This window comes from Scomber japonicus, chromosome 22 (assembly GCF_027409825.1).
Source record: "Scomber japonicus isolate fScoJap1 chromosome 22, fScoJap1.pri, whole genome shotgun sequence".
NCBI classification, from domain to species: Eukaryota; Metazoa; Chordata; class Actinopteri; order Scombriformes; family Scombridae; genus Scomber; species Scomber japonicus.
This window is the reverse complement of record NC_070599.1, coordinates 3,124,641-3,148,294: the sequence shown is the minus strand read 5'-3', so window position 1 is coordinate 3,148,294 and position 23,654 is coordinate 3,124,641. Positions and strand designations below refer to the sequence as shown.

At 41.0% G+C, this 23,654-nt stretch overlaps 1 protein-coding gene across 1 annotated transcript; it reads left to right on the top strand.

Annotated features, from left to right (window-relative positions):
• The first annotated feature begins 25 nt into the window (after positions 1–25).
• Positions 26–20,216, top strand: pelp1 (proline, glutamate and leucine rich protein 1). The gene is made up of 19 exons (XM_053343472.1): positions 26–245; positions 464–528; positions 1,605–1,710; positions 1,816–1,965; positions 2,278–2,349; positions 2,487–2,546; positions 2,639–2,795; positions 4,075–4,207; positions 8,021–8,108; positions 8,583–8,671; positions 8,825–8,938; positions 9,212–9,362; positions 10,661–10,814; positions 10,903–10,958; positions 11,141–11,271; positions 12,085–12,187; positions 13,224–14,870; positions 17,361–17,669; positions 19,594–20,216. Exons 1-19 carry the CDS (start codon positions 105–107, stop codon positions 19,684–19,686), a joined length of 3,819 nt encoding a protein of 1,272 aa, XP_053199447.1. The 5' UTR covers positions 26–104; the 3' UTR covers positions 19,687–20,216.
• Positions 20,217–23,654: the final 3,438 nt, after the last annotated feature.

Below are 23,654 nucleotides of genomic sequence, written 5' to 3'. Positions count from 1 at the left end.
ACCTCCTCCACACTGAAGCTGTATCAGCGCACAACAACAAAGAGCTCACTAAATCGACGTCACCCTGTCGCACAGTAGTGACGTTCGCTTGGCGGAGAGGCAACATGGCTACATCGGCTTGGCTGCATGGCCCATCTGCGATGCGACTAACCGAGTGTTTGGTGTCGGTTCTGAAAGAGCAGCGTCCGGAGTATTTACCCTCACTGCTGGCCAACTACAGAGAACATGGCGTGTTCCCCACACAGGTAGGGCCTGGCACATGGAGGACAGTTAGCTCTGAAGCTAGTCATGTGTTAGCCTGCTGTCGCTGTGCTGTGCTGCAGGCTGGGGCGCTTTGTAGACCACTGAGCTGTGTCTGGAGACATTTGGGGGGGTCGGGGGGTGTCAGGTCAGGTCAGGTGTTATTAGTACTGTTATTGTTATTGTTCACTATCAGCTCACACCTGTGTTTATCTCTCTGCAGAGCGCGAGCGCCGTTGGAGGTCTCGTGGGTTTCAGCAATGCCAAACTGGGCTCGAGCAAGACCAAGTGAGAAAATGTTTCACGTTATAATATCACAATGTTTCTGTCATCTCAGCCTGATTTAAGCTGTTTGTGTCTATGCTGTGTGTTTGTGTCATTGTTATCCTCATCTTTATTGAGTCGCCTCATGTATACATAGATAGACTTATTCATCTCCATTGAGGAAATTCATGTATACAGTAGCTCATACAAATACATAAATAAACACATATGCATAAATAGATTACCCATAATATATACAGTAAAAAAAAAAAAAAAAAAGTAAAATATGTAATACAATAATGTGTTCATCTTATTGCAGTGCCCAGCTGTCACTATGTTGTAATGTTATCATTGTAAAGTGTAAGAGCTGCAGGTATAAACAGGGCAGGTGATGAGTCTGCTGTGCTGTAAAAATGATGTTCATTACAGCCTGTATCATAGCACCTGTAGCCCTCTCTACTGCTTCCTTCAGTGTCTCTAAGCTATGAGTGTCCAGCTTGCCTTCCTCACAAGCTTATCCAGCCACTTAACATCATTGTCTGCCAGGCTTGTTTTACATATACAAATCATCTGATTGGAATAATAAATTGTCTGTGTTTGTGTTTTTCCACCAAAAATAATTAATAAATATGTTTAAATAGCATATGTTCATGCTAAACAATATAACTGGCCTGGTAACTCAGTGCCTTTTCAGATTATGTGGTGCTAAACAAATAGTGATGTGTCTGCACTCACTCAGTCAGGCTCTTAATGTAGTAGAGCCTGACTGATGCTGGATGTTTATGGCCGATACTGATATTAGGGAGTAAAAAAAATGATGATTTGGACCAACAAATGAAAGAAAAAACATTAGATGCATTTATTAAACTTGAATTAATAAAAAGGATCAAAAAGCTGCCTGTATAACTTATAACTGTGTATATATATATATATATATATATATATATATAACTGTATACTTAATAAAATATATCAGCACACATCGGACAAATGAAAAAGTGCATTGATTTTTGTTTAAGAACACACATAGTAGAGAGAAACTAACTAATGTTGTGTGTGTGTGTGTGTGTGCGCGCGTGTGTGTGCGTGCGCGTGAGCAGATTTGAGGGGCTCTGCCTGCTCTCCCTGCTGGTTAAAGACAGCTCCAGTGATCTATTCCAGCAGCACTGCCTTTCCTGGCTGCGCTCCCTGCAGCAGGTCATCCAGGTAACATCCACACACATGCACACACATGCAAGTGAACACATGCTCACTTCTTTACTCTATCACAGCTAAATATGTACAGCCTTTCTAACACAGTTCTTCCTCCAGTCTCAGGCTCCAGTTCAAACCATCCAGCTAGCTGTGAACATTCTGAAGGATTTGCTGCAGTACTCGTCTCAGATAGCCGAACTGGCCAGAGAAGTCGGCCTCAACTCCATCCTGGGTATCCTTACATCACTGCTGGGCCTCAAGACAGAGGTGAGGGAACTAATGAAGAGCACGATTCAAGATGGCATGACAACACAGTGTGAAAAGATATTTGTATTTCAAGCCATTTAACACTTACTCTATTTAGTGTGTGTGTGTGTGTGTGTGTGTGTGTGTGTGTGTGTGTGTGTGTGTGTGTGTGTTTGTTTGAGCAGAGTGATGGAACCGTTTTCTTTAATGTGATGACAATAAAGACATTCATTCGTAATTGGAAAAAGTCCTGAAGAGATGAGTTCTGCAGTTGTCATAGTAACCTGCTGAAAGCCTCTATCAGTTACATTGTGTGTGTTCCTCTTGTGTCAGTGTGAGCAGGCAGCTATGGAGGGGATGACGGCCTGTATGAGCTACTACCCCAGAGCCTGTGGATCCCTCAGGGTAAGACACACAGTGGAGGAAAAGTAAATGAAAGGATTATTTCTCGATGTAGAAACTTTGACTTTGCTTTTATAACATGGATGTTTAATCATTTGAGGGAAATGTGAAAACCTGTGCGGTGATTTGTTGTCTTTCAGGACAAACTAGGAGCTTATTTCCTCTCCAAAATGGACAGTACTAACAAGAAAACACAAGAGGTTTGTGATAGTGATCTGTTACCTTACATGATCTCTGATTATCTATGAGTAGACCAGAGTTATACACGATTCTCCTCCTCTCATTCATTCAGATGGCCTGTCAGTGTTATGGCCGCCTCCCCTGTTTAGGGGGGCTGTTGGACAGAGGGGTGGGTGCCGGCAGAGCTGAGGGCTGGACCAGTCAGATTCACTGTCTCCTGGCCTCAGCCAATGGCCTGCTGTCTCAGATCTACCAGAGTTCAGAAACAGGTACAACACTAACAACATGCTCCATAGTTATTCTAGAGGCAATCATTTCTACCACTTCTAACATTTTGGAGCACGATGCCAGCAGGTTGTAAATAAAATTCCAGATCAGACAGAGTGTTTCATGCCTGTTTAACTCAAAGTATTATTGGCTGCTGCCTTTGTTAAAAACTCAGACAGGTGCTGTTAACGGGACAAAAAAGGCAAAACTCAGCTGTGAGGAAGACAGAGCAGCACCCAGACAGTCTACAGCACTCACACACACTAGAGTTATCTTGCAGCTCATCTATCAGAAAGCATTCTATATATATATATGTACTGTGAACTGTCTTTCTTGGAGATGCAGCAGAGAGGCTGCTCTCCACTATTGGATACATGACTTTAATATGAACAGAGCCAAGCACTTCCCCTCCCATCAGTGTGTTAGTCTCATACAGGCAGCAGACTGTGAGACGCTTTTAAATCAGTTCATTCACTAATTAATTCACTTTAGAAAATAGAAAGGCTGCAGACTATTTATCTTAGTGGACAGTTATGTATCATATTGTTTTTCAGTACTGTGGAGCACGAGACTGAAGATTGTGCTTCCTTTTCTATTCATTTACTTAAAAAGCAGTTTTCAATCAAGAATCGATTTTGAATCAAATGGGCACTCAGATATCATGATGGTCTCAAACTGGGAGATCAACACATGATCCCAGTCCTAACACCAGCATTTCATTCCATCACAACCTTTATTTTTCATCTTATTGCAACATCTTAGTATGAAAATTAAATCACTTTGGACACTGTATGTCAAATCATGTTTTTTTTACTTTGACTAAACTATGTAAAGTACAGCACACACGTTCTCCAGCCTTTGAACCTGGGTCTCCTAAAACTCTAGAGAAAGCCCTGTTAGATGAACACAGTGAGACTGTCTGGTATTAGTTTATGCAGATGTGCACACAAATAGAGTAATGACTTGACATCATTTGTTTCTCCCAAAGCAGTCTGTAGCTCCAAAACTGTTAAACCTCAATTCTCTTTATCTGTTAACCCCCTAAACTAGGCTTAAGAATAGGTCAAGCTCAAGTCCAGCTAGGCTCCTTAGTCCTTCATGTCCTTACATTTATCTACTGTGTATGTGAAAGATGTAAAATGGCCAAAAATGTTGCAGTACCTCCAACTTTGATGCATACAGTGTGGCTGCAAAGAGAATATTTGTACTAGAAATAGTGAGAAAGAGTGGAGCAGTGAAAGTGTGAAACCATGAGTGTGTCATCACTGTTTGCTGTGACAGATGGAGCGGTGCAATACGAAGGTCCTGGAGTGGAGCTGGCCTTTCCTCATCTCGACCAATCAGATCCCCTTCTGCTACTGCAGCTCCAGCACAGATACACAGCTGTGTGTCTGGCTCTCAAACACACTCTCAGGTACTAACACACACATGTGAACACAACCTGCATCTGACATGAAGAAGCATCTGAGATCACTCACGTGCCTCATTGTGTACAGTGACAGGAAGCCTCTGAATGACCAGAACCAGTCATTATATATATATATATATATATATATAATCACCTTTCATAGTGCATAGTTCAAAGTGCTTTACAATGAGTTGATTGACAAGTGACAACATTAAAAAACAAAGAACAAATTAAAAGACAAAATCTGTGACCAATGCACCCAAGAGAAAATAAGAATGACAAAAATGTTTAGAACATCATTTAGGTAGATTGCTATTTACCAGTAATGTGTTTCAATAATATAACATGAGTTACTTTTGCTGAAAAGAAAGTTGGCTGATGAGCTGCTAACCTCACATTTAATTCATATAAAGGAAGAATATAGAGTTATAACCAACCAGTGTGATGAGTGTAGAGGTGTGTGTAGTTATAACCAGTGTGATGAGTGTAGAGGTGTGTGTAGTTATAACCAGTGTGATGAGTGTAGAGGTGTGTGTAGTTATAACCAGTGTGATGAGTGTAGAGGTGTGTGTAGTTATAACCAGTGTGATGAGTGTAGAGGTGTGTGTAGTTATAACCAGTGTGATGAGTGTAGAGGTGTGTGTAGTTATAACCAGTGTGATGAGTGTAGAGGTGTGTGTAGTTATAACCAGTGTGATGAGTGTAGAGGTGTGTGTAGTTATAACCAGTGTGATGAGTGTAGAGGTGTGTGTGGTTATAACCAGTGTGATGAGTGTAGAGGTGTGTGTAGTTATAACCAGTGTGATGAGTGTAGAGGTGTGTGTAGTTATAACCAGTGTGATGAGTGTAGAGGTGTGTGTAGTTATAACCAGTGTGATGAGTGTAGAGGTGTGTGTAGTTATTACCAGTGTGATGAGTGTAGAGGTGTGTGTAGTTATTACCAGTGTGATGAGTGTAGAGGTGTGTGTAGTTATAACCAGTGTGATGAGTGTAGAGGTGTGTGTGGTTATTACCAGTGTGATGAGTGTAGAGGTGTGTGTAGTTATAACCAGTGTGATGAGTGTAGAGGTGTGTGTGGTTATAACCAGTGTGATGAGTGTAGAGGTGTGTGTAGTTATAACCAGTGTGATGAGTGTAGAGGTGTGTGTGGTTATAACCAGTGTGATGAGTGTAGAGGTGTGTGTAGTTATAACCAGTGTGATGAGTGTAGAGGTGTGTGTGGTTATAACCAGTGTGATGAGTGTAGAGGTGTGTGTAGTTATAACCAGTGTGATGAGTGTAGAGGTGTGTGTGGTTATAACCAGTGTGATGAGTGTAGAGGTGTGTGTGGTTATACTGCAGCAGTCTGGTGTAATCAGCTGATTTAATAAACAGTGATCAGCTGTGCGTAATGGCACTGCGCTCTGTGTAGCATCAGAGGCTACAGACTTTCATAGGTTGTTAGGACTGTCCACAATGGTGCTATCCATTTTTTTTTACAATTAATTAAATCTGATAAATATTATGACTAACTAATGAAATGTATTTTTAATATGTTGATGTACATCATAATATGAATTCACATTGTAATCCTTTTATTTGTAATGTTTTGCATGTTTGTGTGCTGTGTGTCCGTGTGGTAACAAGCACAGTGTCTGTGCCTATATACCCGCCTATATATTCCCCTATATACCTGCGCCTATATACCCCCCTATATACCTGCGCCTATATACCCGCCTATATACCCCCTATATACCTGCGCCTATATACCCCCCTATATACCTGCGCCTATATACCCCCTATATACCTGCGCCTATATACCCCCTATATACCCGCCTATATGCCCCCCTATATACCTCCCTATGTACCTGCACCTATATACCCCCCTATATACCTCCCTATATACCTGCGCCTATATACCCCCCTATATACCTCCCTATATACCTGCGCCTATATACCCCCCTATATACCTCCCTATATACCTGCACCTATATACCTCCCTATATACCTGCGCCTATATACCCCCCTATATACTCCCCTATATACCTGCACCTATATACCCCCCTATATACTCCCCTATATACCTGCGCCTATATACCCCCCTATATACCTGCGCCTATATACCCCCCTATATACTCTCCTATATACCTGCGCCTATATACCCCCCTATATACCTCCCTATATACCTGCGCCTATATACCTCCCTATATACCTGCGCCTATATACCCCCCTATATACCCGCCTATATACCCCCCTATATACCCCCCTATATACCTGCGCCTATATACCCCCCTATATACCTCCCTATATACCTGCGCCTATATACCCCCTATATACCTGCGCCTATATACCCCCTATATACCTGCGCCTATATACCCCCCTATATACCTGCGCCTATATACCCCCTATATACCTGCGCCTATATACCTCCCTATATACCTGCGCCTATATACCCCCCTATATACCCGCCTATATACCCCCCTATATACCCCCCTATATACCTGCGCCTATATACCCCCCTATATACCCGCCTATATACCTCCCTATATACCTGCGCCTATATACCTCCCTATATACCTGCGCCTATATACCTCCCTATATACCTGCGCCTATATACCTCCCTATATACCTGCGCCTATATACCCCCTATATACCTGCGCCTATATACCCCCCTATATACTCTCCTATATACCTGCGCCTATATACCCCCCTATATACCTCCCTATATACCTGCGCCTATATACCTCCCTATATACCTGCGCCTATATACCCCCCTATATATCCGCCTATATACCCCCCTATATACCCCCCTATATACCCCCCTATATACCTGCGCCTATATACCCCCCTATATACCCGCCTATATAGCCTGTTATACTGTTATTTAAGAGGTCCTTAAATAACAGTGACATATGCACCAGTGACTTTAGACCTGGTTTTTTTGGTCAGTAGCTCAATCGCTTCCCTCTGCCTCAAAATAGCAACGTGCCACCAATGAACCTGACCACACCTCATTTAGAGACCAACACACCCATAGGTGCACAGACTGGTGCAAGTGTATTTGCTATTTAGACAACGTGGGTGCAGGGGGAGAAAATGACAACTGCGCTGGGGGAAACTAACAAAGACACATGCACCACGCGCGCCATCCACCGTGCACCAACCGCAAGATGGGGCCCTAAGAGGCAACAGTAACATATAAATAAAATAAGATACAAGGATAAAATTATAGACTGATAATAAAATAGTGTTAAAAAAGTAGTTTAAAAAATGTAAAGATAAAACATTTGAAGCATTAAAACAATGAAATAGAACAAAAAGACTATAAAAGGTTAATACACAAGTGTGATGGAAACAGAGGACAGTGTGATTCCAGCTCTGCTCTGATGATCAGCTCTTCAACAGACAGCACTGTTTACAGGGAAAGTATGGTTTATTACAGTCCTGTCCAAGCTTGGGTCAGGAGATCATTCTGATGATTAACGGGAAACTAAAAACGAAGAAAATGGAAATCCCCAAATAGTTAATATATACTTTTGTTTTATCTTAGTTCGTCTCTGAGCAGAAGTTCTATTAGTTTTAATAGTATACCAGTTATACCAGTTAGTTATATTTACTCATTACTGATCCACATATATGTCACTGATAATGACAAGAAATTGAAATGTCAAAGCAAAAGTATCTCTATTATACAGTTTATCCAGCAGAGAGCAGTGTTTATTTCCAACACATATATGAAGTGTTTAAACAGTTAAATATCTATATTGTTATTGGTATAATTGTACATGACTGTTTTATATAGGGCTGCCGTATTCACTGCTTTTTGTCTCCATGTGTCAGGGTGGATCCACACTCAGCTGTGCGTCTGCCTGTCAGACCCATACTCAACCTCGTGTGTCGGGCCCTCGCTGTCAGCTCCAAGAGCATAGTGAGAACACACACACACACACACACACACACACACACACACACACACACACACACACACAGTTATCAGTTAACAGAGAAGGTGTGTCATTTTGATTCCCAATTTGTTCACATGGTTTCCACTGAAATCTGTGTATGGATTTGTTTACTTAATGAATGGCCATTTGAATGTTTATTATTAAATTAAATTGAATTAAATGATTTAGGTAAATTATATTTATGTTTATTTTTGATATTCTACTTTGCATTGTTATTGTGTTTTATCTCTTATAGGTGAGGTTTTAAGATAAGCCCATAGTGGGTTCTTACCTCACCTGAACGTGTTTTATTTTTAAGTTCCTCTTTTTCTCTGACTTTTATTTTACAGATTTACAAAACCAAACGTTTTATTACTGCCTCCAAACTACAAAGCAATGGCTGACTAATATGGACTAAAATCCACATTTTGAATTGAGTTTGTGTGTTTGTGTGTCAGAATTTAACAGGTGATGGAAGTGTGAGGTTACTGGTCCTGCCCATCATACACACCAACACACTGGAGGTCCTATCAGCTCTTATCACAGCGTGAGTGATGTACACACACTGTTATGTATTTCAGTTCATAGATATAATTAGAAGTATGCTGAATGATTACAAGCACAGAACATAACAGTTGAAGTGTAGTGTTGACAGTTGTGTGATGCTGACAGTGTGTGTGTTATGTTGTGTGTATTGCAGTGTACGTAGCAGCATGGTTCAGTATGCAGCTGTACTACAGAGGCTGTTTTCCCAAACTCTGTCTGCCTGGACACCTGTACCAGAAGCTAACCTGGGTCAGCAGAGAGCCTACAGGTAACTAACAAGCTCGGCTCATAAACAGGATTTGGTTTGATAAGGTGCTGAAGTTCACCAAGGAAAGCTATTCAAACATCCTGAAAGACTGTGTAAAGTGAATTCAGACATTTTCTTCTAAACACATTAAATAGGTCATAAATGTATTTCTAAAAAAGGTGTAAAAAGCATTTCAACCATTTATATTTGAATTGTGGAGCTAGGCTTCACGGCGGGCACTCCCACAGAGTTTGGTAGCAGCAGTTTGGTAGTGTCTGTGTGTTCTTCCTGCAGCTCTGTGCGGGTGTCAGTGTACAGAACCTTAGAGCTCTGGGTCCAGGTAGCTGGAGCCTCCGCCAGCATTCTTCAGGGAAGCCCTGGTCACTCCGAACTCCTGTTTAACCACCTGCTTGGTGACATCACACCAGGGGCAGAGTCTGTCAAGGTGAGTTCAAGTTTCAAGTAGTTCACTATATATGCCTCGTTTTATCAAGCAGCTTTGTAATTTGGGTGTCTGTCTGCTGTAACTGTGATGTGATGTAAATATTGTAAAGCACTTTAAAAATCATTACATGTACAGTAACGGTCAGACGTTTGGACACACCTTCTCATTCTATTGAATAGAAGCATGTTCAAACTTTGTACTGATAAATGTGAAAGAAAAACACTATATTGGCTCCACCCTTTTCATTGACGTCCAAACAAGATAAAAGTGACTAGAGCTGCAACAATTAATTGATCAATCAATATTCAATAAATTGCCATGGATTTTAATAAGTAATCCATTGTTGTCCATTCAGTCATTTTTGTAAGAAAAAAATGTCCAAATTCTCAAAATCGAGCTTGTCAAATGTGAATATTTTCTGCTTTCTTCAGTCCTCTATGAGGGTAAACTGAATATGTTTGGGCTTTGGAAAACACTGATCAACATGTTTCACCATTTTCTGACATTTTATTGACCAAACAATGAATTAATCAATCAAAAAAATGATCGCCAGATTAATCAATAATGAAAATAATCTTTTATTTGCAGCCGTAACCATGACAATGCTTATTACAGTGTTGCCTTTTCAGTAACAGACTGTGTATGTGTAATGTTCTGTTGGGTAAAACATAGTGGAAAACAGAACCAGGCCACATGTTGAAGTTAAGGTCAGGTTTTCAACCATTTAGATTTGAATTGTGGAGCTAGGCTTCACAAACTGTGTTTCAAGATTTCTGTGTTCATGATTTAGTGGGCTGAAAGTCACCGCCGTGTTACGTAATGCGTGACTTTATTGGCATGAACCCGCCCCTGCTGCTGTAGAGGTATAAATACATTCAGGCCACTACTACTACTACAGTCTACAGTAAGCTGAGTTAGCCGCCGAGCTAGCCACCAAGTTAGCCGCCGAGCTAGCAGCTGAGTTAGCAGCAGAAAGCTCTGAGACCTCAAAGCTCTGAGCATCCATGTTTCGGGTAGAGGTGGTGACTTTGATTGACAGGTGACACTTGGTAGGGGGCGGGGTTTCAGCGAACTCGGTGGCCACTCCCACAGCTTTTGGGAGCAGAGAAAGAGGCTGAGTTTTACACAACTTTGAAGCCTAATTTCATATATTTGGCGATTTCTTTTGTAATCATTCAAATTTGGCAGGGTGGTTAACAACACACTTTTCTGTGGTATGTCAAACTCAGAACAGATATTTATTCTTACTTTACACAGACTTTAAGTTTGATAAAGAGCTCTTTGTATTTTTCCTCCAGCTGCGAGCCGGTCTGTCAGCTGATGTGGTTCCTGGAGGGAAACCTGGCCCTCGGAGGACAAAACCATTGGTCATGGCAGATTCAGTCGGGCCGTCACTCCAAAGGAAAGGAGACCTTTTGGCCAATCAGGATACATGCATTTCAGCCCTGAGGGGTGAGAGCCCACCTCTGTTTGATTACAGTATGGTCTACTGGTTCTTTGTAAATCTTGTCCAATCACACAGATGTTTTCTTTCTTATAGCACTAAGACAAATCATACTGACCAGTGGTACACTGCTAAAGGATGATATACACAAGGTAAGGCTGAGCTGAGAATCACAATGAGCTGCTTTAGTAACTGACTGCACAGGACTGGAAACTACTGAGAATCCTTGTTGTTTAACTGTGTGGTTTCCTGTAGATTTTGTGTTCTCAGACTGATAGTTCTCCTTTCTGCACATTTCACACTGTTTCCTGATCTGTGTTTCCTTGTCTCACAGCGTCTCCATGATGTGGTGCTGCCTCTGTGTGTGCGTCTGCAGCAGCAGCAATCCAGCAGCACTGCCTGTGAGTCTGCAGGTGGCGTCAGCGGGCAGTATGGCAGTGCTCTTACCCGACGAGAACTATACAGGTACCACCTTCATTCATTACATACAGTACACTCCAGACAGGAAGTTAGTTCCATGTTTTCTGCTCTTCAGGCTCTGTGTTTCTGCTCTTCAGGCTCTGTTTTCTGCTCTTCAGACTCTCTGTTTTCTGCTCTTTAGGCTCTGTGTTTTCTGCTCTTCAGACTCTCTGTTTTCTGCTCTTTAGGCTCTGTGTTTTCTGCTCTTCAGACTCTCTGTTTTCTGCTCTTCAGGCTCTGTGTTTTCTGCTCTTCAGGCTCTGTGTTTTCTGCTCTTCAGGCTCTGTGTTTTCTGCTCTTCAGACTCTCTGTTTTCTGCTCTTCAGACTCTCTGTTTTCTGCTCTTTAGGCTCTGTGTTTTCTGCTCTTCAGGCTCTGTTTTTCTGCTCTTCAGGCTCTGTTTTCTGCTCTTCAGGCTCTGTTTTCTGCTCTTCAGGCTCTGTGTTTCTGCTCTTCAGGCTCTGTGTTTTCTGCTCTTCAGGCTCTGTGTTTTCTGCTCTTCAGGCTCTGTTTTCTGCTCTTCAGGCTCTGTGTTTTCTGCTCTTCAGGCTCTGTATTTCAGAAGATTAATTCTCAAATAAAGTTAATAGATCTTAACTCGCAACCCAAATTTTGAGTAGATTTACATCAATAAAGAAAGTTATAAGGAGTGTTTAGATCATGTTAGAAATCATGCAGAGATACTCCAGTACAGCCACAGAATAAAGACCTGGAAATATGCTGAATATGTTTTCTTTAATGTTGAAATCAATATAAAGAATAAGAACCTGTAATAGAGTTGTAGGAGTTATGTTACTGTTTATCTGTGTGGATTTGCAGGTTATTGCTGGCTCTGGTCCTGGTCCCGTCACCCTGTTGGCCCCCACCTCTGACCTGTGCCGTGTCCATCCTCAGTAACTGTCGCACTGACCGAAATATCAAGGTGACAGAGGATTATTCATTATTCAATCATTTTGTCAGCATTGGGTATCAAAAAAAAGTTAATTAACTAAAATAAAAATGAAATGATCGTTGTTTTGTTCTTTTTTAAGAAAACTAAATAAGAACTAAAATGAATAATGCCAAACTAACTAAAACTAAACTGAATTGCAGATAAAATCAGCTTCGATTTTTACTGTTCAGTTTGACTTCTTGACATAACAGGCTGCTTCAAGTAGGTGGCAGCATAGCAGGTGTAGACTGTCACATAATGCACAAGAAGAAGATGCTTGACTTGAATTTGTAATTTCTGCAAAGAAGACGAAGTTCCAGGCAGAGAAGGTCACAGCCCAATATGAGAATATTTAGACTCTGACCCCGCAGTAGATAAAAGTAAAAGTGTGATGAAGAGTGATGAAGAGTGATGGGAACATTTGTGGGATACAGCTCAAAGGGAAAAAGTCCAGCTTGGAAGCTCTCACAGAAAAGCAGGAGACAGTTAACATAATGTCACAGTTAGGAACACAGTAAACCTTACCTCAGTGTCAGGATTACTTCATCCTTTACTGCTTCTACTAATCAAGAAAAACTCAACTAAGACTACTTCATCACTTGTTAAACTCACTAAAACTAAACTGAAATAAAAAACAAACAAACTGAAAAACTAAATGAAAATAAAAACTAGTGAAACTTTCAAAACTATAATAACCATGAGCAGTACAAAACTGAGTGATTGTATGTATTAAAATGAGTGGAACTGCTTTCTTCCTGTCTAAAAACTGAAGTGACATATATTAATATTCCTACTGTGAAAATTACAACAGCCATACATACCCAGCATGCCCTGTGGTCAGATAACATTATGTAATTCCCCAGCAAATCTGAGAGGTAACATAAAACAAATCACTACCAGTGCAGCAGTGTGGAAATGTTACAGCAGACACAAGATTTCAAAACACCACATCCTGGAGCAGAGTGTCATGTTTATTTAGTTTCTGTTACAGTATTTTACTAACGTTGTCTCCTCCATCTCTTCTCAGGTGTCATCATTCTGTACTGAGGCTCTGACTATCTGCAACTCCCTCCTCCACCCTCGCATTCCCTCCATCTCACTCCCCTTACCACCCCTCGCCCTAAAACCCACACCAACTGCTCCCATCCTCTCCTCCTCCCAGGGACCAGCCCCCGGACTCACTTTGCCGACCCTTCTAGGAGGCCCGGCCCCTGGCCCTCCCTTCCCTACCCGTCACTCCCTAGGCCTAGGCTCTGCCTCCCTGCTGGGCTCTCTGGAGAACCACCTGTCCCTGGTTCCAGGTCTGCCAGGCCAGGGCCATGGACCAGGTGACATGATCTTGTCCCCACACACACACCACCAGCCGGACCCAGCCGGGCTGGGCCCTCCAGAGGGACAGAGACCCGTGTTTGTCCGCTACGACAAAGAGGAAACGGAGGATGTGGAGATCTCTCTGGACAGCGACTCAGACGACAGCGTGGTCATCGTTCCTCCAGGGATGCTGAACATGGAGAACCAGCAGGATGAGACGGGAGCAGCAACAAACTCCCAGAACCTGACCTCTGCCGTACCAGGGGTTGCTGCTGTCACACTACCAGGAGCTGAATCTGTCACCATGCCAACCACTGCACCAACAACCACAATAGACGGAGTCTCCCTCTCCAATGACCTCGCCACCTCCTCACCCCTCCTCACCACCTCCACCACACCTATCAACTCCTTCCCTCCTCCCAGCGCCTCAGTGGTCTCCCTCGTTCCACCTTTGAACTCCAGCACACTCACAGCTCCACCTGGCGGTTTGGGGGACCCTTTGCCTGGCAGACCGCAGCTCCAGCAGATGCTGATGCAGCCCTCCTCACAGGGCCCGCCAGGCCCCATGGGGATCCCCCTCCAAATGCACCAGCTGCAGAACCAGCTGAGCCAACAGGGAAGGCACGTTCACCAGCACCAACCACCACCTGCCAGCAACGAAGACTCCACCGTCATCAACATCAACAGCACTGATGACGAGGAGGAAGAGGAGGAAGACATGGAGGACGACGAGGAGCTGGAGGAGGATGAGGAAGATGAGGAAGGGATGGATGAGGAGGACGAGGTGAGTGATTTTGCGGAGGAGTTCTACGACGGGGAGGAGTATGACGATTATGATGAAGAGGAGGGAGAGGAGCTGGAGGATGAAGAAGAGGAGGAGGATGGCGACATACCACCTCTAGAGGGAGCGGAGGACAAATCAGGAGAAGCGGGCATAGAGGAGGGGAAGGTGCTGCGAGCGGCGGTGGATGAAGGAGGGATGGCTGGATTCAGTGTGGAGGGAGAGACAGAAGGAGGGATCGAGGAGATCCAGACCAACAGAGCCATGTTTGCAGAAGATAGGATGAAGGTGCAGGAGGTGGAGAGCATCGGAGTTCTGGAGGAGGCGAGGGAAGGGGAGGGAGAGGAGGACGAGAACGAGAGGATGGACGACCCCACCATGCCCCAGATCCTGTGTGTCACTGGAGGAGCGCTGGAGGAGAGGGAGGAGGCTGAGGAGGAGGGAGCAGCAGCAGCAGCAGCAGCAGGAGGAGGAGGAGGAGGAGCAGCACTGCAGGAGGAGAGCAGCTCCTGGGAGCAAAGAGCCAATGAGACAGAGCTGACTGCACCCTCAGAAGAACGCACAATGAATCAGAACCAACAGGTAAATAACACAACTATATATGTCACCTCTGAAGAGAGAGTGCTGAGGTCAGTATAACATGATGGAGGGATAGGCTTCACAAACTATGTTTCAAGATTTCTGTTTTCAGGATTTAGTGGGCTGGTCTGAAAATCACTGCTGCGTTAACATAAACCTGCTGCTGTAGAAGTATAAATACATTCAGCTCACACTACTACTACTATGGTCTACAGTTAGCCAGTTAGCTGAGTTAGCCACCGAGTTAGCCGCTGAGTTAGCAGCAGAAAGCTCTCAGGCGTAGCGTCCATGTTTCTGACTTTGATTGACAGGTGACACTTGGTAGGGGGCGGGGTTTCAGCAAACTCGGTGGGCACTCCCACAACGTTTGGGAGCAGAGAAAGAGGCTGAGTTTTACACAACTTTGAAGCCTAATTTCATATATTTGGCGATTTTTTTAATCATTTAAATTTGTCAGGGTGGTTAACAACACACTTTTCTGTGGTATGTCAAACTCAAAACACATATTTATTCTTACTTTACACTGACTTTAAGTGTTGCTTGAAATGACCAGGGCTCAGCTAGTGTTGCCTTTTTAAAATCATCGATTTCCTGGGATTCCCTGGAAAATTGGCTTCTTTGCCCGGGATTTAAAATGTCTTATTTTCGGGAAAAACATTAATCCCTAGTGCGCATGCGTGACCAAGTGTACCGTGCTCAAGCACACCTCTTCTAAGCGTACCATGCCAGGGAAGTGTACCGTACTCAAGCACAGTACACTCTCTCTCACACTAGCCAAATAATCCGGTCTTTAGGGGGCAAACATGCTTGGGCACAGCATGATTGCATAGTGTGAGTGAACCCTAAAGCAGTTTACATGCACAGGAAATAGTTTGAGCTGAAAGGAGTTTAAGAGACACTGAAGGCTTCAGTCTGCCTCATGTAAACTAGTTCATGTGAAAGATCGTCTAAACAAGTCTGAGTATTCATACATAGCCAAAAGATTCCTGCTGATAAATGTGAACATTGTCATTGTTGTTGCACTTTTCTACACAAGGCCTGATTTACTAAGATCCCAAATAAAGAGTACTAAGTTGTGTGTGCAGTCCAACAGATTGCAAGTTTGGTTAGTGTGTGTTTTGCAGGTGATCTACTAGAATATCTGTGTAAATGACAACAGATGCAGACAGCAGTATTTAAATGAGGGTTTTATGTCTTAATGCAGAGTTTGGACGAGCAGAAAACCCACAAGCACAAAATGAAATGTGATCACATGGAATTAGAGGCAAAGCAAAACAAAATATTACCAGAAAAAATCTTAGTTTCAAGTGTCCTGCCTGAAGAGTGTTAGAGTTCTCACACAGATACAGAAAAGAACTCAGAAGGATCAACAAAACAAAATGAATCTCCAGTGTGAATTATGAAAGGACATGAAATGACTTCATCAGTTGGCAGCAGTGCTTTTAAAATGAACTAATTACATTACCAAATGTATGCCATTAGAAAGTAACTAGTTCCATTCCAGCATTACCTTATGAGAACAGTAACTGGTTAGAGTACTTTAGTGTTACTTTGTGATTCCAGACCTCCTTTAAATATAATGACTGTACCATCATCACACAGCCAAGTCTGACCCTTTACACTAATAGCAGGAATGACACACACTATGTCCCATTTACAGTCTTTATTGGACTAAAGTGTCTTCTCAAACATAAGCTCACATACAAGTTGTAAACTCCATCCAGGCTTTTAAACACATCTACATCACTGCTACAGGCCAACACACACAACTTACATGTTACTGGAATATTCCTGCTCTTATTTGTGAATAATTACACCAAATGAATGCTGTCCCTTCTGAGCTGCCATACAGGTGAGCAGTGATAGAACCGTAGCACGTAGCCAGCTGTCTGCCTGACAGAAAAGCAACTATGAGAATTAGTGGTGGATTTTCTTTTCTTGTGGTAAACAGGTAGCTGGTTGATAGTTGGTTAAAATAATAACAGATTACCTTTCTGAAGATGTAACTAAACACCTGAGAAGTAAAACTGTGGAGCTAACGCATTAGGTTACTCATTACATCAAAGGAGCTGGAGGGCCACTTTGAACTTTGGAAGTAAATGTAGTTTGACAGGTCAGACAGGAATAAAAAGAAATATGAATTGGAAAAGTGAAGGAGAAAAATGGAAGGAATTCTTAAAGAAAAAAAGGACAAAGAAGAAGGGAGGTTGGTGTTGGATAAATGATACTTGTCATAATTCAGTGCTGCTCTATGAGCCTTTCACAATAAAATGATATATTGAGTGTTAAGTTGGAAATGAGCAGAACTCCAAACACTCAATTTCTTTTCTCCACATTCCTAACATTCTTTCTTCACAGCCCTGAACGAACATCTGTCCACTTTAACACTTTATATTGTCACAATTAAATGTCAGACTGTGTCTTTAATTGAACATTATCCATGTGTTTTTCACTGATGTTGATACATGAGGCTGATATTGTTCCTCTGAGCAGGAGCCGGTGTCTGAACCTGCACAGGAAGCCAGTGTGAGTGAGAAGCAGGCCTCCAGTCATCCAGAGGAACAGCTGGTAGCTACTCAAGACGGAGACTCTGCAGCTGCTGATCCTCAAACCTCTACATGCTCCAATACAGAAGAACAAGAAGATACAGATGCTGAGAAAAGAGACAAAACAGAAGCAGAACAGCAGGAGACACAGGAAGGAGGGGGAGGGAGTGATGGAGAGGAGGGAAAAGGAGTGAAAAGGAAGAGAGAGGAGGCGCACAGGGAAGATGAGATGGGACAAACCCCCGAGAAGAAAAAGGTAAAATATCCTGACTAGTTTCACATGAATATCATGTTTACAGGTTGAGACTTCATTTAGAACCACAGTAGAGCCTGACTCATACTGGATCTTTGGGATCAATACTAATTTTAGGGAATAGAGAAATTCTAATATCGATATATATATCGGCCAATAATCTTATATATCCAGAATATATACATAAAACACTTTTTTCTCCAAATGTGGTTATCAAACACTTAGATAATGTAATGAAGGTTGTGATATTTTACAGTTTGAGAATAAACATTTTTTTATAAAATCCCATCAGTGCAGTGAAACAGTAAACCTCACTGGGTATTTAATATGCATATATTAAAACTTGAAATAGGAAAAAGGATTCAAAGATCAAAGTTTATTCTGACTTCTTGAAGATGATTTCAGTTAGATGTAAATAACACTCATTGAATAATTGAATAATATCAAAAGAGCCACATAACCAGAAATCCATGTGTTCAGAGTTGCATCAGTTAGTTCATCAATCACCTGTCAAATATTTATTCAAATAGTCTCCAGAGTTTGAATATTAGCTCCATCCAACTAAGAACACAGCACTTCCACTACAAATCTCAACACAACACTATAGGAAATATTGTAAACCCACCTGTCCACATCCCGCTTTTGTTTTACAATATGTTGGGTTTTTTTTTTTTTTACTTAATTCTGGTTAAAGAACCAAGCCAGCCAACAGCAGATATCAACCTCCATCCATTTTTAGATCCAATTGATCCAGTGTGTGACTCATGTATGTGCTACACTTTATAGTCCTGCAACTATTCTGATCATTTATTCATCACTTCCAGTCATTTCAAAAATATATTTATCCCCACCCCCCCCCCCCCCACTTTTAATCCTGTGTCCCTGTGTTAATATATTATTTCTATATCTTATTATATGCCAAATCTGTCATAAAATCAGTATCTTTACATAATTACATATAGTTTCAAATGTTTACTCAGAATGTGTCAGAGACATTTACAAAAGTTCAGCCAATCAAAGCTGACTTTGTGTAAGTAGCCAGTCACAGTGGACATATAAAAACACATTTGACTGTGTGTGAGTCACAGCATCTAACAGCATTATGGAGAGAGATTACAAGTGATTTGACATCACAACAATGTGTCTGAACTCTTTATCTGAAATGAATCTTATCTATCACATCTCAGGTCTGCTAATAACTAATCAATGAATCAAGAAAATAACTTACATAAAACAATAATGAAAATAATCATTGGTTGCAGCCTTGTATGTGTCTAACGTTGCTATGGAAACATGAATCATTGGTAAAGGTAACAGGATTCTTGCCGATGTGTTTTCGAGCCAGCTCATGATAACAGTGTTAACCCTTTGTAGGTCACACCATAAAGTGCTAATTAAAAAATCATTGTTTTGCTTTTCCTATCCCTTTGTTGCCATGACAACATTGACAACATTCTCATTGAGCCTAAATGTGATGTTGTACAGTCTCTACAGACTCATTCACACCTCATTTGTTTTTAAAAACATGTTAGACTCATTCTGTTCATGTACAAGGTGACAGAAAGTGACCTCTACCGAACAGCTGATCAGACCTACAAAGGGTTCATTTTGGCACCTGATTTAGATTGACTTCAGTTTGTGTGTGTTAATTTCAGTCAGATTAGATTATTGTCCGTTTTAGTCAACAAACACTAAAGATGTTAGTAGTCTCATTTATTTCAAGAATTTAGACAGATCTACTAGTACTTCCTGCTTCAGCTTTGACCTGCTCCACTGACTCTACTTAGTTTAGTATTACATCAAATGAACTATATGGGAACAATCGCAGAAGACCAACATGCACTGAGGAACAAACTCTCCATTTAGCTTCTTGTGTCCTTCCTGTCAGCATGTCTTAGCTATTGTCTCTCTGTCATGTCTCCCTCAGCTGGACGATGAAGCCATGGCCTCCATGTTGGCTGATTTTGTTGCCTGTCCACCGGATGACGAAGACGGCGCTTCTGGATCCAACTGCACATAAACACTTGCCAACTGAACTGATGCGGAGTTACCATGGATACCTTTAGATACTGCTGTATCATTAGTGACATTTACAAGGTTTAATTTCCTCAGACAGCTGTCATTCATCAGTGTTCACAGTAAGGCTGGCAGACACGAGGCTTCCACTGTTCTTCTTTTTAACATTATTGCTAACTTCCAACTACACTATGTGGGAACATTTAGGGAAAGGGAAGTCCGACTTTTTATTGTGTCACATCATCCATCTTATTATTGACATCAACTAGTATGAGCTAAAAGACATGAGTACATGTTGTATAGTGCAGCAGGGAGGTGAAGCTATATGAAAGGTATTACCAGAGTAGGGAGCCTTTGTTCTTGTATACAGTCAGTGCATATTATCCTACAGGTAGTGTCCCAAGTGGATTTCTTGGAATTATATGTATCTTTTATGCTCTCTGTTTTGTCATCACTGTCGTATGCTTTGTCATAAAAAAGTAAAAAAGAAAAAAGAAAAGAAAAGTTTTTTTTCCCCTTGCAATTTAATTGTAAATCAGAACAAGAAGTTTTTACATGAGGTCACAATGAGGTCTGTGGATTGTTCTGAGTAAACAGAATAAACATGATGCTACTGACAATCATTTGCTTTGTGTTTAGAGCAGCACAAACTAAATTCCTTTCACTACCAACATACTGAGGGAATTTAGCTGAACTTACTCTTTACAATGAGACTATCAAGTGTGTGTGTGTGTGTCAGTTTCATAGTAAATACTAAATGTATATAGTATACAGTCAGGTGAAATGATGGAGGACTGTATCCACAGCCATTTAAAAGTAGATCATCAGCTTCTATGAGTCTTCATCAGTGTGAGTTAATCATATCAAGTGATATCTGACACATTTACAGTCTTTTTAGCATCAAATTCCCTCTTAGTGTTTCCTGTTGAGCTGTGGTGGAAGTATAGTAACAAAAAGACTTTGCTACTAAAAACACTGAAATGTTGAAACATAGAATACGTGATTTTAGCTTCATATCAACTTTTAAATCCATGTTTCCACAGAAGGAGGACTGTGGATGTAGTCCTCCATCACTTCCATTGTAAGTACATTATGAAGAGATCTTCTAATGGTCAGTATGAACAGGAGGAATGATTACAGCAAGAAAAAAACAGCTTTAATGCTCTCTGTGCTCCTGATTGTTGTTTTAAGACACTTGAAACACTGTGAAGCTGTCCTTTAGCTGCCACTGTATTCTGTATTTGTGTTAGTATATCAGTACAGTTCTGTGCTTACAGGACACTATTAGTACATATGTCAGCAAATCTACAACTTTGAAATTTTACTTTTTGAACAAAACACAGACAGCAAATAGTTGTTTTCTATTAGATCCTCACACCTACTGCATGTGTACATATTTCAAACTCCCCCAGTTTTTAATAAGCTTCATTTTAAATTAGAATTTTCCAAACCACTGACATCATGAGGGCCTATAGTCTCTGATGTGACGAAGCTCCAGAGCCACACAAGATATTCTACAACTGTTTACAGAGTTAACAGTGTTAGCATACCATCACTCATTCAAGGATTTTACTCATCGCTATAACTATGTAGGTACATGAAAGAACTGAATACAGTACTCAGGTCCCAGTGAGTGATTAATATACATATAAACATGTACTACATATCTACAGTGCCTATAAAAAGTATTCACCCCCTTGGAGGTTTTCTCCTTTTTATTGCTTTTATAAATGTAATCATGGTCAATATATTTTTGCTTTAACAACTCTTTAATGTCAAAGTGAAAACAGATTTCTACAAAGTAATGTCAATTAATTAAAATATATAATGTAGAATAAATGATTGCAAGTATTCACCCTCTTCAAGTCAGTATTTAATAGATGAAATTTTCAGTTCAATTTTCTTTTTTTAAAAGGAGAAACCATCCAAGGGGCTGAACACTTTTAATTGGCACTGTATACATAAATACGCGATCCAAAAAAAAGAACATCTATAATAGAATAAATGATTTTGAAAATGAGTTGAGCTACCCCATCAACAACCTAATCTGCTGATATTCAACATCATTCTTCTGTCATAATAAGGACTTAAATGTCTCAAGCTTCTGTTCTTCATTGTGGCAAATCTATTCTGAATATGTAAGGAAATTATTCAGTTGGTCTTGATAAATGCGCTGATGGTGCTGATAAAGTCTGAATCATGATATTTTTAAGAGTTAGTATTAGGAAACAGCTGCATTTTTCTACTGTATCTTGGGTGTTAACAATCATGCCCTTCATGAATCATGTTTGTGTGCAAATATCCTGTGCTACCACAGTTTGCTTGGAGAATGCAGATCAGATGCATTTGAATGAAATTTGTAGGACACGGTTGCCGTTATCTTTTATGCACCACATACAGTAGTCTTATACACAGTGGGGTTGTGAAATGCTAATATGCCTTCACAATCTTACACTGTCAATATACCACATAATCACAAATCAAGAGCATTATGTTCAAAATTAGATGTAATTAAAGTAATTAAAGTGAAGTAATTAAAACTGCAATTCAGAAGCTGCATTTAAAGTCTGTGTAAAGTAAGAATAAATATGTGTTCTGAGTGTGACATACCACAGAAAAGTGTGTTGTTAACCACCCTGCCAAATTTGAATGATTAAAACAATCGCCAAATATATGAAATTAGGCTTCAAAGTTGTGTAAAACTCTTTTTCTGCTACCAAATGCTGTGGGAGTGGCCGCCGAGTTCACTGAAACCCCGCCCCCAAGTGTCACCTGTCAATCAAAGTCACCACCTCTACCAGAAAAATGGACGCCACGTTTCAGAGCTTTCTGCTGCTAACTAGGCGGCTAACTCAGCTAACTGGCTAACTGTAGACTGTAGTAGGTGTAGTGTGTGCTGAATGTATTTATACCTCTACAGCTAGCTAGCTCCACAATTCAAATCTAAATGGTTGAAATGCTTTTTACACCTTTTTTAGAAATACATTCATGACCTATTTAATGTGTTTAGAAGAAAATGTCTGAATTCACTTTAAGTCTTTAAATTTAGCAGAATATCAGAATATGCGGGAATATGTGTAGAGTCACACACATCTGGAGAATCCATGACAATGAGCATTGAGGCTGCTTTAAATGCTTACTTTACTAAGACATGTGATGGTTATCCTTTGTCACACATCTGTTGTTAATCAGGAGTTGGGACAAAGTGAACACTGCATAGAAAGCCAAGAACAGACCTCTGCCTCACAACTGGCAGGAGCTCAAGTTTGACAGCTGAGTGGAGGAGCAGCTCTGGGAAAAAAAACTCAACACCACCAACACATACATTTGCACCAAAGTGAAATTCTGTAGAAACCTGAATATCACAGCTGAACGAAATCTGAGAAAAAAGAAACACAAGAAGCAGCCAAAAACCCAGGTGAGCAACTAGGAGAACATTTCCAAACATTAAACAATTTCATGTGATGTTGTTCAGAGATGTAAGATAAAATAAATAAAATGATTTTTAAAAAACACTTTAGATTGTTAAGTGCAGCTCACCCTGTTGAACTCAGACGTGACACTACAATGTCTGATCTTTCATAAAACAGTCTTACATGTAAGCACACTGTGTACAGGCATGTAAGAACTCATTTTGCACCAGCATGATTTACATTCCAGGACAGAAGATATAATCTAAAGACTTTTCACTTCTACAAACTTCTACAAAGAGATGCTTCTGTCCATATTCTGCCAGGCTTTTCTGGATGCTTTTATAATCAAATGTTTGTTTCTTATAAAAAATTAAGAAACACACCACATTTGAAACATTGTGAAACAAGCAAGAAATTCATATATCAGCCTCAGGGTAGTCAGCGATCAGTCATCCTCTCACTCAGTTCCTCCCAGCTAAATGTAGTAATTTCATCAGCAGATTAGTCTTCATGTTAAGTCCTTCAGCAGTACTTTCTGAGCCAGCTCCTTCAAAAGTAG

Bases quoted from the DNA above. Each gene is read 5' to 3' on its own strand.
- pelp1 (XM_053343472.1), top strand. From the start codon at position 105: ATGGCTACATCGGCTTGGCTGCATGGCCCATCTGCGATGCGACTAACC. The intron at 2,350-2,486 runs GTAAGACACACA...GTTGTCTTTCAG, and splicing joins GAGCCTGTGGATCCCTCAGG to GACAAACTAGGAGCTTATTT. The intron at 17,670-19,593 runs GTAAAATATCCT...TGTCTCCCTCAG, and splicing joins AAACCCCCGAGAAGAAAAAG to CTGGACGATGAAGCCATGGC.